The sequence below is a fragment of the Chrysemys picta genome, chromosome 4, assembly GCF_011386835.1.
Source record: "Chrysemys picta bellii isolate R12L10 chromosome 4, ASM1138683v2, whole genome shotgun sequence".
In the NCBI taxonomy this organism is placed as follows: Eukaryota; Metazoa; Chordata; order Testudines; family Emydidae; genus Chrysemys; species Chrysemys picta.
Genome location: NC_088794.1, coordinates 67,845,161 through 67,859,729, shown reverse-complemented (window position 1 = coordinate 67,859,729; position 14,569 = coordinate 67,845,161). Strand labels below are relative to the sequence as shown.

General features: G+C 42.0%; 1 protein-coding gene across 5 annotated transcripts in view; it reads left to right on the top strand.

Moving 5' to 3' along the window:
- The window catches only part of BBOX1 (gamma-butyrobetaine hydroxylase 1), a 115,920-nt gene that overhangs the window by 79,897 nt on the left and 21,454 nt on the right, over positions 1-14,569 (top strand). For all 5 annotated transcript variants that reach the window (XR_006175670.2, XM_065592535.1, XM_065592537.1 and 2 more), the window contains one exon: positions 3,873-4,071. Coding sequence is in view for 4 of the 5 variants with exons in the window: in XM_065592535.1 (XP_065448607.1) it covers positions 3,873-4,071 (199 nt within the window). In the remaining variant the exon portion in view is untranslated. The remainder of the gene's footprint in view (positions 1-3,872; positions 4,072-14,569) is intronic.

Below are 14,569 nucleotides of genomic sequence, written 5' to 3'. Positions count from 1 at the left end.
CCCTTCTCGCAGCCCCCATTGGCCTGGGATGGCGAACCGTGGCCAGTGGGAGCCGCAGTCGGCCGAACCTGAGGATATGTCAGGTAAATAAACTGGCCCGGACTGCCAGGGGCTTTCCCCGAACAAGTGGCGGCCTGACTTTGAGAAGCACTGTTTTAGACCAAACCATTTTAATTATTCTCTTTTTAAAATAATACATTAACACATTCATCTGGCCTGTCTTGGTACACCTCTACCCTGATATAACGCAACTCGATATAACACGAATTCGGATATAACGCGGTAAAGCAGCGCTCCGGGGTGGGCAGGGTTGTGCGCGCCGGCGGATCAAAGCAAGTTCAATATAATGCGGTTTCACCTATAACGCGGTAAGATTTTTTGGCTCCCGAGGACAGCGTTATATCGGGATACAGGTGTATGTAGATTGTTAGCTCTTCAAGGAAGGGATTCTCTTGTACTCTGTGTCCATACAGTACCAATCACAATGGGACATCAATCCTGACTGGGGTCTCTAGGTGCTACTCTAATACAAACAATGAATAAAAATAACAGCGTAGCATGAAAGAAAACATTAAAGAAACTGGTTTCTGAGTGGTAGCCGTGTTAGTCTGTATCAGCAAAAACAACGAGGAGTACTTGTGGCACCTTAGAGACTAACAAATTTATTTGGGCATAAGCTTTCGTGGGCTAAAACCCACTTCATCAGATGAATGGAGTGCAAAATACAGTAGCAAGATATATATACATAGTACATGAAAAGCAATTCAATTAAAGTGGGCTATTATCAACAGGAGGAAAAATCACTTTTGTAGTGATAATCAGGATGGCCCATTTCAAACAGTTGACAAGAAGGTGTGAGTAACAGTAGGGGAAAATTAGCATGGGGAAATTTGTTTTAAGTTTTTGCAATGACCCATCCACTCCCAGTCTTTATTCAGGCCTAATTTGACGGTGTCCAGTTTGCAAATTAATTCCAGTTCTGCAGTTTCTTGTTGGAGTCTGTTTTTGAAGTTTTTTTTGTTGAAGATTGCCACTTTTAAGTCTAAAGAAGAACAGGAGTACTTGTGGCACCTTAGAGACTAACAAATTTATTAGAGCATAAGCTTTCGTGGACTACAGCCCACTTCTTCGGATGCATATAGAATGGAACATATATTGAGGAGATATATATACACACATACAGAGAGCATAAACAGGTGGGAGTTGTCTTACCAACTCTGAGAGGCCAATTAATTAAGAGAAAAAAAACTTTTGAAGTGATAATCAAGATAGCCCAGTACAGACAGTTTGATAAGAAGTGTGAGCATACTTACAAGGGGAGATAGATTCAATGTTTGTAATGGCTCAGCCATTCCCAGTCCTTATTCAAACCGGAGTTGATTGTGTCTAGTTTGCATATCAATTCTAGCTCAGCAGTCTCTCGTTGGAGTCTGTTTTTGAAGTTTTTCTGTTTTAATATAGCCACTCGCAGGTCTGTCACTGAATGACCAGACAGGTTCAAGTGTTCTCCCACTGGTTTTTGAGTATTTTGATTCCTGATGTCAGATTTGTGTCCATTAATTCTTTTGCGTAGAGACTGTCCAGTTTGGCCAATGTACATGGCAGAGGGGCACATGATGGCATATATCACATTGGTAGATGTGCAGGTGAACGAGCTCCTGATGGTATGGCTGATGTGATTAGGTCCTATGATGATGTCACTTCAATAGATATGTGGACAGAGTTGGCATCGGGGTTTGTTACAAGGATAGGTTCCTGGGTTAGTGGTTTTGTTCAGTGATGTGTGGTTGCTGGTGAGTATTTGCTTTAGCTTGGGGGGTTGTCTGTAAGCGAGGACAGGTCTGTCTCCCAAGATCTGTGAGAGTAAAGGATCATCTTTCAGGATAGGTTGTAGGTCTCTGATGATGCGCTGGAGAGGTTTTAGTTGGGGGCTGAAGGTGACAGCTAGTGGTGTTCTGTTATTTTCTTTGTTGGGCCTGTCTTGTAGGAGGTGACTTCTGGGTACTCGTCTGGCTCTATCAATCTGTTTTTTCACTTCAGCAGGTGGGTATTGTAGTTTTAAGAATGCTTGATAGAGATCTTGTAGGTGCTTGTCTCTATCCGAGGGATTGGAGCAAATGCGGTTATATCTTAGAGCTTGGCTGTAGACAATGGATTGTGTGATGTGGTCTGGATGGAAGCTGGAGTCATGTAGGTAAGTGTAGCGGTCAGTAGGTTTTTACTGAGTGTCTAGGGAAACTGAAGTGTTCTCTGACTGGCTTTGGAATGTTATAATTCTTGTTGTCTGATTTGTGTCCATTTATTCTTTTGTGTAGAGACTGTCCAGTTTGGCCAATGTACATGGCAGAGGGGCATTGCTGGCACATGATGGCATATATCACATTGGTAGATGTGTAGGTGAACGAGCCCCTGATGGTGTGGCTGATGTGGTTAGGTCCTATGATGGTGTCCCTTGAATAGATATGTGGACAGAGTTGGCAACGGGGTTTGTTGCAGGGGTAGGTTCCTGGGTTAGTGTTTTTGTTGTGTAGTGTTTAGTTGCTGGTGAGTATTTGCTTCAGGTTGGGGAGCTGTCTGTAAGCGAGGACTGGCCTGTCACCCAAGGTCTGTGAGTGTGAGGAATCGTCCTTCAGGATAGGTTGTAGATCCTTGATGATGCGCTCGAGAAGTTTTAGTTGGGGGCTGAAGGTGACGGCTAGGGGTGTTCTGTTACTTTCTTTGTTGGGCCTATTCTGTAGTAGGCGACTTCTGGGTACCCTTCTGGCTCTGTCAATCTGTTTCTTCACTTCAGCAGGTGGGTATTGTAATTTTAAGAATGCTTGATAGAGATCCTGTAGGTGTTTGTCTATGTCTGAGGGATTGGAGCAAATGCAGTTGTATCTTAGAGCTTGGCTGTAGACAATGGATTGTGTGATGTGGTCTGGATGAAAGCTGGAGGCATGTAGGTAATTATAGCGGTCAGTACGTTTCCGGTATAGGGTGGTGTTTATGTGACCATCGCTTATTTGCACTGTAGTGTCGAGGAAGTGGATCTCTTGTGTAGACTGGTCCAGGCTGAGGTTGATGGTGGGATGGAAATTGTTGAAATCCTGGTGGAATTCCTCAAGGGCTTCTTTCCCATGGGTCCAGATGATGAAGATGTCATCAATGTAGCGCAAGTGGAGTAAGGGCATTAGGGGATGAGAGCTGAGGAAGCCATAAAAATGTTGGCATCCTGTGGAGCCATACAGGTACCCATAGCAGTGCCACTGACTTGAAGGTATACATTGTCCCCAAATATGAAATAGTTTTGGGTGAGGATAAATTTGTTAGAATTGGTAAGGCCACCCCCATCTTTTCATGTACTATGTATATATATATATCTTGCTACTGTATTTTCCATTCCATGCATCTGATGAAGTGTGTTTTAGCCCACAAAACCTTATGCCCAAATAAATTTGTTAGTCTCTAAGGTGCCACAAGTACTCCTCATTGTTTTTATTAAAGAAACTGAGTATTGACAGTTTTCACTCTTCTAGTCCATATATTCAGAGAGAGAGAGGCACTTCTGCTTTATGTTTTGCAGTGTAATATTCCTTTCAGATTATACATGGTTAAAATGTCATTTGTTATTTGTTTGATGTATTTTACTTCTAGAAAACTGTTTATTTGTGATATGTACATACCAAAGGCTCCACGTGGGTCCTGTCGTGCAAATCTAATTTCAAGACCGGGACCATATTCAGAAACACACAAAAGTAAAGCATTACTTTAAAATAGTTTAATATTGTGAATATGTCCTAACCTTGAACATTGAAATAACTACAGTGATACAAATAAGAAATAATAAAGATACTAACTAAAAGTTTGCTTCAATATTTTTTGTCTTACAGAATGTAAATATTGGGGCTCAGATCTGCAGCTCCCAAATATGTCTTTTGAAGAAGTCTTACACAGTGATGAAAGTGCCTACAAGTGGCTTTCCACCCTTAAAAAAGTAGGAATTGTGCTGTTAACAGGAGCTGTCACTAGACAGGGAGAGTTGGTTAAACTTGGCAAAAGGATTGGTTTCCTGCGTCTCACATTTTATGGGTGAGCTAGTTTTTCAAATGTCCTAGTTCTGCCAGCAATGTAATCACCTTTGATATGTTACACTTCAAGATGTAGGACCCTTCTTGGGGATTAATTTATTGTAGCTGGATCAGAATTATTCTTGGCTTCACATTAGAAAATGTAATCACCCATAACACTCTCTGTATGTGGATTGCTTTGCTATGCCAGACGGGATATATGACAAATAGCATGGTACCCAGGAGCAAACTATGATGACAACGGTGATTGTAATAAAAAAAGAGAAAAGAGAATAACAGAATTGAAAACAAATCAATCAACAAGATAGCAAGCCATGGATAGAGATGTGCCTCATCAAATATCCTAGATCCAAACACCTTAACTTTGGATCAGCATTTGCATTCAAACTTCGTGTGTCAAACCCGTTTCTAGTCATGTACACAGAGGAGGTTCAAGTGAGATGATTGTCTTTCATATCAGTTTTATGTACCCACTTCACCACCTTTAAATGAAAGCTGGGCTCAGAAGAGTCAGTCAGCTTAGAATGTGCTGAAATGAGGGTTACACTGTAGATATTTAAAATACATTTTTCAAAGCTGACGAGGCCACGGTGCTTCTAAACCCTTTCCATACAAGGATACACACCAGTTCTCCCCTCCCGTCTAGCCAGGATCTCTCTCCCATTTAGCAATATGGGAAGAGTAGTATGACACCTGTTTGCAACCACACAGTTGAGAACTCATGAACTAGACGCTAGAGGATATAGACATCAGATAGACACCAGTCGTCACATCCCTGGTCTGTCCCCAACCACTTTTCCACAGTGGGCCATGCAGGTCCAGTGCAGAGCCCAGTTCCACCATGCACATAGGGTGCAGATCACCTTATATGCCCATTTCAGAGCCATCCTGTCTCAACAAAGGAGAAACCCCTGCACTTATGGCTTTCCACGGCTTTTTCCAAGTGTTTCACTTGCAGACTTTCTTCTTCTAAAGGTTAGGGTTCATTTCAAAGTATCACAAACAGTATGTGCCAACCTTTAAGAAGTCCCATTGACTTCATGAATTAGGGCCCTAAATCTCCAACTCCCTAATTATCTGCTAGAAGGATGAACAATCATAGAATCGTAGGACTGGAGGGAGCCTTGAGAGGTCTTCTAGTGCAGTCCCCTGCTCTCAAGACTCAACTAAGTATTATCTAGACCATCCCTGACAGGTGTTTGTCTAACCTGTTCTTTAAAATCTCTGCAACCTCCCTAGGCAATTTATTCCAGTGCTTAACCACTCTGACAGGAAGTTTTTCCTAATTTCCAACCTAAACTGCCCTTGTTGCTATTTAAGCCCATTGTTTCTGGTCCTATCCTCAGAGGTTAAAGAGAAAAATTTTTCTCTGTCTTCCTTGTAACAAGCCTTTTATGTACAGTAACTCCTCGCTTAACGTTGTAGTTATGTTCCTGAAAAATGCGACTTTAAGCGAAACGATGTTAAGCTAAGAGATATATATATATATCGCTTTTTTGTCTGGTGAAAAAAATTTCCCTGGAACCTAACCCCCCCCCATTTACATTAATTCTTATGGGGAAATTGGATTAGCTTAACATCGTTTCGCTTAAAGTCACATTTTTCAGGAACATTACTACTACTACTCCCGCTGGGAGCCGCGATCGGCCGAACCTGCGGACGCGGCAGGTAAACAAACCGACCCGACCCGCCAGGGGCTTTCCCTGCACAAGCGGCAGAACAAGTTGTGGAACAACCGATCTAAATCATTGATGAAGATATTGAACAGAACCAGACCCAGAACTGATCCCTGCTAGACTCTACTTGAATGCTGTTAGCTAATGTCTTGCTGAGCTCAACAGTCTTGCTCTGTCACCCATCCATCTTGCAGAATAATTTTCAGAATTCTGATTTGCACATATTCTTCAATGACTTATGAAAAAAATAACAAACCCATAGCATTTAAATGTTACCATCTGTATTTCTGTCCTGTTTTGCCAATTGTATCTTATACGTTGGGGTCTGCATAGCCACTAAAACCAGGATATCCAGGGGCTCCTAGCCAGGCTTTTTTCCCTGATTCAGATGATACAAATTCCAGCTAAACATGTATTTTCATTTTAAGCACCTCAGTTCAAAAGTTAACAATATGGGTGCAACAGTGAATGTCTCCTTCTTTGTCTGAAAAGATTTAAAATAAATAGGAGAAGACAAAATCCAAACCTTGGCTGGAAAGCCCACATTCCTTCCACATTAGAACAGAGAAGCAAAGATTTACTTCCCTCCTATAATGTTTTTGTATGAGGCCACATTCAAGTCATGTTGGCATATGCAAGGCTGGCAAGATTGATAAGCACAGCGCAGTGATAATGGGGAAAATATGTTTATCTGAAATGTTAATTTGGGAGGGAGGGAAGAGAAGAAAAGATCCTTTTTTCTCATTATTTTGCTTATTGTTAATGAAGAGATGCAGTGAAAGTCTCAGCCAAGTAAAGAAATGCTTAAATAAGGCCAATGAAGTCTTCATTTTATTAGACTAAAATAGCTCAATCATTGACTGTCGTATTTGGGATGCTACCATCATTCAAGTTTACTGAAAAAGTTCTGAAAGCCAGAAAAATACCCTTCATGATCTCGTAGCTTATTTCTGGCACTGGACAAGTTCCTTCTGATTTAATTTCCATTCTGTCATTTTTTTTATGTCCACTCAGCTACTGAGCTCCATTTCTGGGGCAAGTTCTGCTTTCAGTCCCATGGATGCAACAGCTTTGAAATCAGCAGGGTGCATGAATGCAACAGGAAAGAATTTGACTCCCTATATAAAGCACCAGTAACTGGGATAAATATACGAAATGTAGTTTTATTTGCCTTTTTAAATTTTTAAACCAACCTAAAGTGATTAACATTGCAGTCTTTCTGAAACAGGAACTAGATTTAAAATCTATGGCCCATCCAAATTTCACTGTATTTCAAAAAGATGCCTGTGCGCCAAACTAGGCATCATTCTATTATGGATAGTCTGGCTGAGAAAACACTCTTATTACTTGGCCTTTGGCCCAATAAGAGCATATAAATTACTCCAGCCATCAGCACTTACTAGCGGTCAACCAGAAAAGAGTATTTTCTCTGAAACAGCTACTGGTCTGCTCTTATTGGATTTGCCAAAGAAAAATGTGCTAACAGGGATAAAACGGAAGCAAAATAACCAGATCTATACGCTTACCTAAGGTTTTTATCCAATATGTTGGTCTCCTTCAAAAACTTGCCAATTTCCTTAGATAACTAAATAATGTGACTACAGTAGGCAACCACTGTAGGCATGTAAAAAGATGTTATTTCCTCTGTCAAATATAATATTTACAGTGGCTGAACTTAAAAAGTTTCTTTTATTTTGAAAGACTCCACCAGTTTGAGAGAGATTCCTTGCATTTAAAATGGGGAATACTGCTGGAACGAGAAATCTCTGTCAAGCCAACAGAAACTTCTTAAGTGAACCCGCTGTGTGTGGAATGCTGAACATCGGACTAGCTGAAAGTCAGACATAACATCTTTTTAAAGTGTTTTACCTATTGTTTCAATAAAAAAAACACGAATATTTTTGGTGCAATACAGTGAGACTGGTATCCTGTGATAGGATAGTAACTACATTGAAGTTTTTTTTAAAAAAAACCTTTACTGGGTGATTTTTGGATTTAAGGTAATATGTTTTCAGCAGGAATTGTTATTTTTCTTTTTGCTCACCAGCCCAGTAGGAACAGTGTTTGAGATTTTCAAAGCTGACTAGGAAAGTGAACCTTTATTTAATGGGAGTTGTGTAGCTGAATCCTCTACTCAGCTTTGAAAACCTCACTCAGTGTTTGTAAATATTTTCTGCCCTTAAAAGCTTTTGTACTGGCAAGTGTTTCTATTCTTGGCCATTCACAAGATATCAGACTTTAAAACAGGGGTGGGCAAACTACGGCCGACCAGCCGTTTTAATCCGGCTCTCGAGCTTCCCCTGGGGAGCGGGGACTGGCGCTTGCCCCGCTCTGGCGCTCCAGCCGGGGAGCAGGGTCGGGGGTCTCTCCACGTGGCTCCCGGAAGCAGTGGCATGGCCCCCCTCCGGCTCCTACGCATAGGGTCATCCAGAGGGCTCTAATCTGCATGCTGCCCCCGCTCCAAGCACCACCCCCGCATATCCTATTGGCCTGGAACCACAGCCAATGGGAGCTGCTGGGGCGGTGCCTGCAGATGGTGCAGCCTCCACGTAGGAGCCAGAGAAGGGACATGCCGCTGCTTCTGGGAGCCACTAGGAAGTAAGCAACACCTAGAACCTGCACCCCATCAACCCCCCATGCCCCAAACCCTGCAGCCCTGATCTCCCTCCCCACTCTGAACCCCTCAATCCCAGCCTGGAGCACCCTCCTTCATCCCAAAACCCTCATCCCCAGCTCCACACCAGAGCCCGCACCCCTAGCCAGAGTCTGCACTCCTTCTTGTACCCTACCCCCCAGCCCTGATCCCCCTCCCACCCTCCAAACCCCTCAGTCCCAGCCCGGAGCACCCTTCTACACCCCAAACTTTTCATCCCAGTAGCCCGCATCCCAAACCGGAGTCCTCATCCTCCCACCCTCAGTCCGGAGCCCCCTCTCGCATCCTGAACTCCTCATTTCTGGCCACACCCTGAATCCCTCACCCCCTCCCACACCCCAACCCCAATTTTGTGAGTATTCAAGGCCCGCCATACAATTTCTATTCCCAGATGTGGCCCTTGGGCCAAAAAAATTTGCCCACCCCTGCTTCAAAATCACATCATTCCAATTACTGTATTGCTTTCCACTCCATTTCAGTTGTGACATGAGTTTAGCAGCAGATACTTTAGGAACTACAAGAGTTAGAGATTTAGGGATAAATTGTGCTATTAAGCCATAACCCTACTTTAGAGTCAGAGTGGAGCTGCCACCCTCCCAACAGGATGCTTTAAAAAGGGTGACAGACTTACTCTGCTCCATACCCAGACAGCTCTACCAGAGCTTTCTTGGCACTTAGCAATGAATAAAGCAAGCCCCAGATGTTGGCTCAAAAGCATACTTACTATATTAATACTCAAGGAAAAATTGTCTAAGAAAGTCTATTATGGATTTTCAGGTCAGCTTCAGTAAAGTAACAGGTTAGTGCTTTCAGGAGCTAATCTTATCAACTGTACTGGGCTAAGAACTTAGATTTGGAAACAGTTAATGGATTCATAGATTTTTAAGGCCAGAAGGGACAATTAGGTATTTTTGTGTAGCGTCCTGTATATCATACCAGTTACCCCTGTACTGAGCTGAAAAGCTTGTGTTTGACTAAATCATACCTTCCAGAAAGGCATCCATTCTTGGGGCTGGTCTACACTGGGAGCTTACATCACCATAGCTACGTCACTCAAGAGTGTGAAAAATCCACACCCCTGAGCAACGTAGTTATGCTGACCTAACCCCCGGTGTGTAGCCAGCACTTGGTCAACAGAAAAATTCTTCCATTAACCTCGTTACCGCTTATCAGGGAAGTGGATTGCCTACGCCGATGGAGAACCCCTCCCATTAGCATAGGTAGTGTTTACACTGAAGCACTACAGTTGCAGCAGTGCAGCTCTATCACTCTAGTGTTTTCAAGTGTAGACAAGCCCTTGATCTGAAGACAAGAGATGGAAAATCCACTTCTTCCCTTGGTGGTTTGTTCCAATGGTTAATCACACTTACTGTCCAAAACTTGTGCCTTGTTTTTAATTTGAATTTGTCTGGCTTCAGTTTCCTGCCATTGCTTCATGTTATACATTTTTCTGCTAGATTAAAGAGCCTTTTAATATCTGGTATTTTTTCCCTGTGAAGGTACTTGTACAATATAATCAAGTCACCTCTCAATCTTCTTTTTGACAAGATAAACAGATTAACGTCTTGAAGTTCAGAACATAAAAACGGCCATACTGCATGAGTGGTCAGTGCCAGATTCTACACAGGGAGTGAACAGAACAGGGCCATTTATCGAATGATCCATTCCCTACCATCCAGTCCCAGCTTCTAGCAGTCAGAGGTTTAGGGACACCCAGAGCATGTGATTGCATTCCTGACTGTCTTGGCTAATAGCCATTGGTGGACCTATCCTCCAGGAACTTATCTAATTCTTTTTTAACCCTGTTATATGTTTGGCCTTCACAACATCCCCTGGTAATGAGTTCCCCAGGTTGATTATGAGTTGTGTGAAGAAGTACTTTCATATGTTTGTTTTAAACCTGCTATCTATTAATTTCATTGGGTGACCTCTGGTTCTTGTGGTATGCTAAAGGGTAAATAACACTTTCTTATTCACTTTCTCCTCGCCATTCATGATTTTATAGATCTCTATCGTATCCCCTTCAATCTCTTTTCCAATCAGAACAGTCCCAGTCTTTTTATTCTCTCCTCATATGGAAGCTGTTCCATTCCCCTAATCATTTTTGTTGCTCTTCTCTCTACTTTTTCCAATTCTAATATTTCTTTTTGTAGATGGAGCAACCAGAACTGTACACAGTATTCCAGATATGTGCATATCATGGATTTCCATAGTGGCATTATATTTCCTGTCTTTTTATATATCCCTTTCCTAATGATTCCTAACTTTCTCTTAGCTTTTTTGACTGTTGCTGCACATTAAGCAAATATTTTCAGAGACCTATCCAAGATGACTCCAAAATTCCTTTCTTGAGCAATAACAGCTAATTTAGATCCCATCATTTTGTATGGATAGTTGGAATTATGTTTTCCAATGTGAATTATTTTGCATTTATCAACATTGAATTTCATCTGCCATTTTGTTTCCCAGTCACCCAATGTTTGAGATTCCCTTTGTAACTCTTGTTAGTCAGCTTTGGACTTAACTATCTTGAATCATTTTGTATTGTCAGCAAACTTTGCCACCTTATTTTTTACCCCTTTTTCCAGATCATTTATGATTATGTTGAACAGCACTGGTCCTAGTACAGGTCTTTAGGAGACCTTGCTATTTATCGCTTTCTATTGTGAAAACTCGCCATTTATTCCTACCCTTTATTTCCTACCTTTTAACCACTTCCTGATCTATGAGAGGACCTTCCCTCTTATCCCATGAATCCTTACTTTGTCTGAAGAGCCTTTGGTGAGAGACTTTCCAACGGCTTTCTGAAAGTCTAAGTACTCTATATCCACTGGATCACCCTTGTCCATGTGTTTATTGACATCCTCAAAGAATTCTAATAAATCGGTGAGGCATGATTTCCCTTTACAAATGCTGTGATGACTCTTCCCCAACATACTGTGTTCATCTATAATGTCTGATAATTCAGTTCTTTACTATAGTTTCAACCATTTTGCCTCCTACTGAAATGAGGCTTACCGGCTTGTAATTACCAAGATCGCTTCTGGAGTCTTTTTTTAAAAATTGGCATCACATTAGCTATCCTCCAGTCAGCTGGTACAGATGCTGATTTAAGTGATAGGTTACATACAACAGTGAGTAGTTATGCAGTTTCATATCTGAGCTCCTTCTAAACTCCTGGGTGAATACCACCTGGTCTGGTCCTGGTGACTTATTACTGTTTAATTAATCATTTTTTTCCAAAAGCTCCTCTATTGACGCCTCAATCTGGGACAATTCCTCAGATTTATCACCTAAAAGGAATGGCTCAGGTATGGGAATCTCACTCATATCCCCTGCAGTGAACACTGGGGCAAAGTATTCATTTAGCTTCTCTGCAATGGCTTTCTCTTTCTTGAGTGCTCCTTTAACATTTTGATCGTCCAGTAGCCCCAGTGATTGTTTGGCAATCTTCCTGTTTCTGATGTACTTAGAAAAAATTTTGTTCTTAGTTTCTGTCTTGTGCTAGTTGCACTTCAAATTCTTCTTTGACCTAGATAATTATATTTTTACATGTGACTTGCCAGAAAATATGTTCCTTTCTATTTTCCTCGCTAGGATTTGACTTCCAATTTTGAAAGGATGCCTTTGTGTCTCTAAACACCTCTTTTACTCCATTGTTTAACCATGCTGGCATTGTTGGCAGGGAGGGGGACACCCTGACATTAGCCCCCTTCTTTCCCCCATGCCCTTCACAGCAAGCAGAAGACTCCCGGGAGCAGCTCCAAGGCCGAGGGCAGGAGCAGCACATGGCAGTGGGGGGGAGGGACAGCTGAACTGCCGGCAATTGATAACCTGCTGGGTGGCTGCCACACAGGGAACTTTGGGGAGCAGGGAGCTGATGGGGGGCTGCCGGTCCACCCTGGTTCCAAGCCTCCAACGGGCTGCTCTTTCTGCAAGCAGTGGACAAAGCAGGCGGCTGCCAAACAACGTTATAAGGGAGCATTGCACAACTTTAAACAAGCATGTTCTCTAATTGATCAGCAACATAACAATGAAACAACGTTAACCGGGATGACATTAAGTGGGGAGTTACTGTAATTAACATTTCAGGGAAAGCTCTTGGCTATGATGTCATATTATGAATGAAAGGGAAAAGGTTTGTAAGTTGCCTCACTTCTCCAAAACTCATTGTGTTAGCCAGGATATAGAAAGACGATTTCAACTGTGCCACATTTCCAACTTGACTAGTAGCTCAACGTTTAAAAGAAAATACAGGAATTTTTTTATTGTTTAAAATCTTAGTCAAAGTATTTGAAAATTGGCATGTTCACTATAGGATATTTGCTACATAGATGAAAATGTAAAGTTGGTGTAGAACTTAGCATCTCAGAGTGAAATCTCATGAGTGTTCTAGGTGTGAAAGGCAAATTTTAAAACAGGAGACTAGCTTTTCAGAGTATTTGGCCTTTGGGTTCAAATAAAAACAAATCAGTAACACGATGGAATCAACAGCCTGTGCACAGAATGGCCCTGAGAAATATCACTTTACTGTCTAGTGCCAAAGGAGAGCAGCTTATTATAAAAGGGAAGATATGCATAGAAGGGTATATACACTAATACAGCTTTGAGCACTTGTGGAAAAAAATCTGTTGAGCAGACATTCTTTTTTTGAAACAGATTGCCAAACTTGCAAGCATAGAAACTAATAATATACACTACAGACAGCTTGTTAAGATAAATAGATTGAGCTTCTTTAGACTACCACTATAAGCCAAGTTTCCCAATCCATTAATCATTCTCATGGCTCTTCTCTGAACCCTCTTTCTGAACATGGCCTAATTGTCTTAGTATAGAGTTCAGAGCCAGAAACCCTTTGGGCTGAGCCTTGGGCAAGTGTACTCATCTGTTTTCCCATCTCTAAATCAGAGATAATAATAGAGTAGTTAACTATCTCACAGAGATGTGAGAACTCATTTGTTAATATTGTCCAGTGCTCTGAAAATGTAAAACGTTAGTATGTACTAAATGTTACTATTATGAAAATAAGGAATAAATTTCCAAAGCTTTACAGTTTAATTGCACCTGCAAAGAATGTGCACACAAAGAGGTAATTATCTGCATACATGAAGTCTGATGCAAACCACACTGACATCATTAGAAAGACCGGTTGATTTCACTTGGCTTTGGGTCAGGTAATGGTTACCATTTTCTGTATACATATTCATAGTTTGCAGACATAGTGGAGCCACTGTGTTTTGAACATTTAGCCCTATATGAATACATTCTTTTGTCTTGTTTAGGAGAGACTTTAGCCTCAGAGACTGAAAACAGAAATTTGGGCAGATGTTGGCTGAACCTCACTTCCTCTCTCAACTGATACTCTTCATTTCCAATGCTTGAGTAGCTGCACTCTCTCGCTCTTCCCCCCCCCCACACACACACACACACATTATATTCAAGGTGATACTATCTTCTTGAGTGTCATTCAGCTGCCCTCAAGTTGTAGTTAGCTATTAGTGGTTTCATCCCTAAGTGAATATCCAGTAATTTTGAGGGTGTAACTAGCCAGATCTTTACAAAAGAGGTTTTGCTAATGGATTTTGTCATAAATCATGGGTGAAATCCACCCTGCACAGAGAAGGGCCAGCACAAAGCTTATGCACCACTTAAGTCCCACTAAAACCCTCAACTTAAGAGGTGCATAAGCTTTGTATTTGGCACTGGTGTAACTGCTGCTGCACTACTGTCCAATTCTGGTATCCACAGTTCAAAAAGGTTGATAAATGAGAGGGTTCATAGAAGAGCCACCAGAATGATGAAAGGATTAGAAAACATGCCTTGTAGTGATAGACCAAAGAAGCACAATCTGTTTAGCTTAACAAAGAGAAGGTTAAGGGATGACTTGATCACAGTCTATAACAATGGTGGACAACCTGCCTGCGGGCCACATGTGGTCCGTCAGGGTAATCCGCTGACAGGCCGTGAGACAGTTTGTTTACATTGATCGTCCGCAGGCACGACCACTTCCTTCAGCTCCCATTGGCCGGGAACGGCAAACCGTGGCCACTGGGAGCTGTGGGTGGCCGTGCCTGCGGACGGTCAATGTAAACTAACTGTCTCTCGGCCTGCCAGCGGATTACCCTGACGGGCCACGTTCGCCCCACAGGCCTCAGGTTGCCCACCACTGG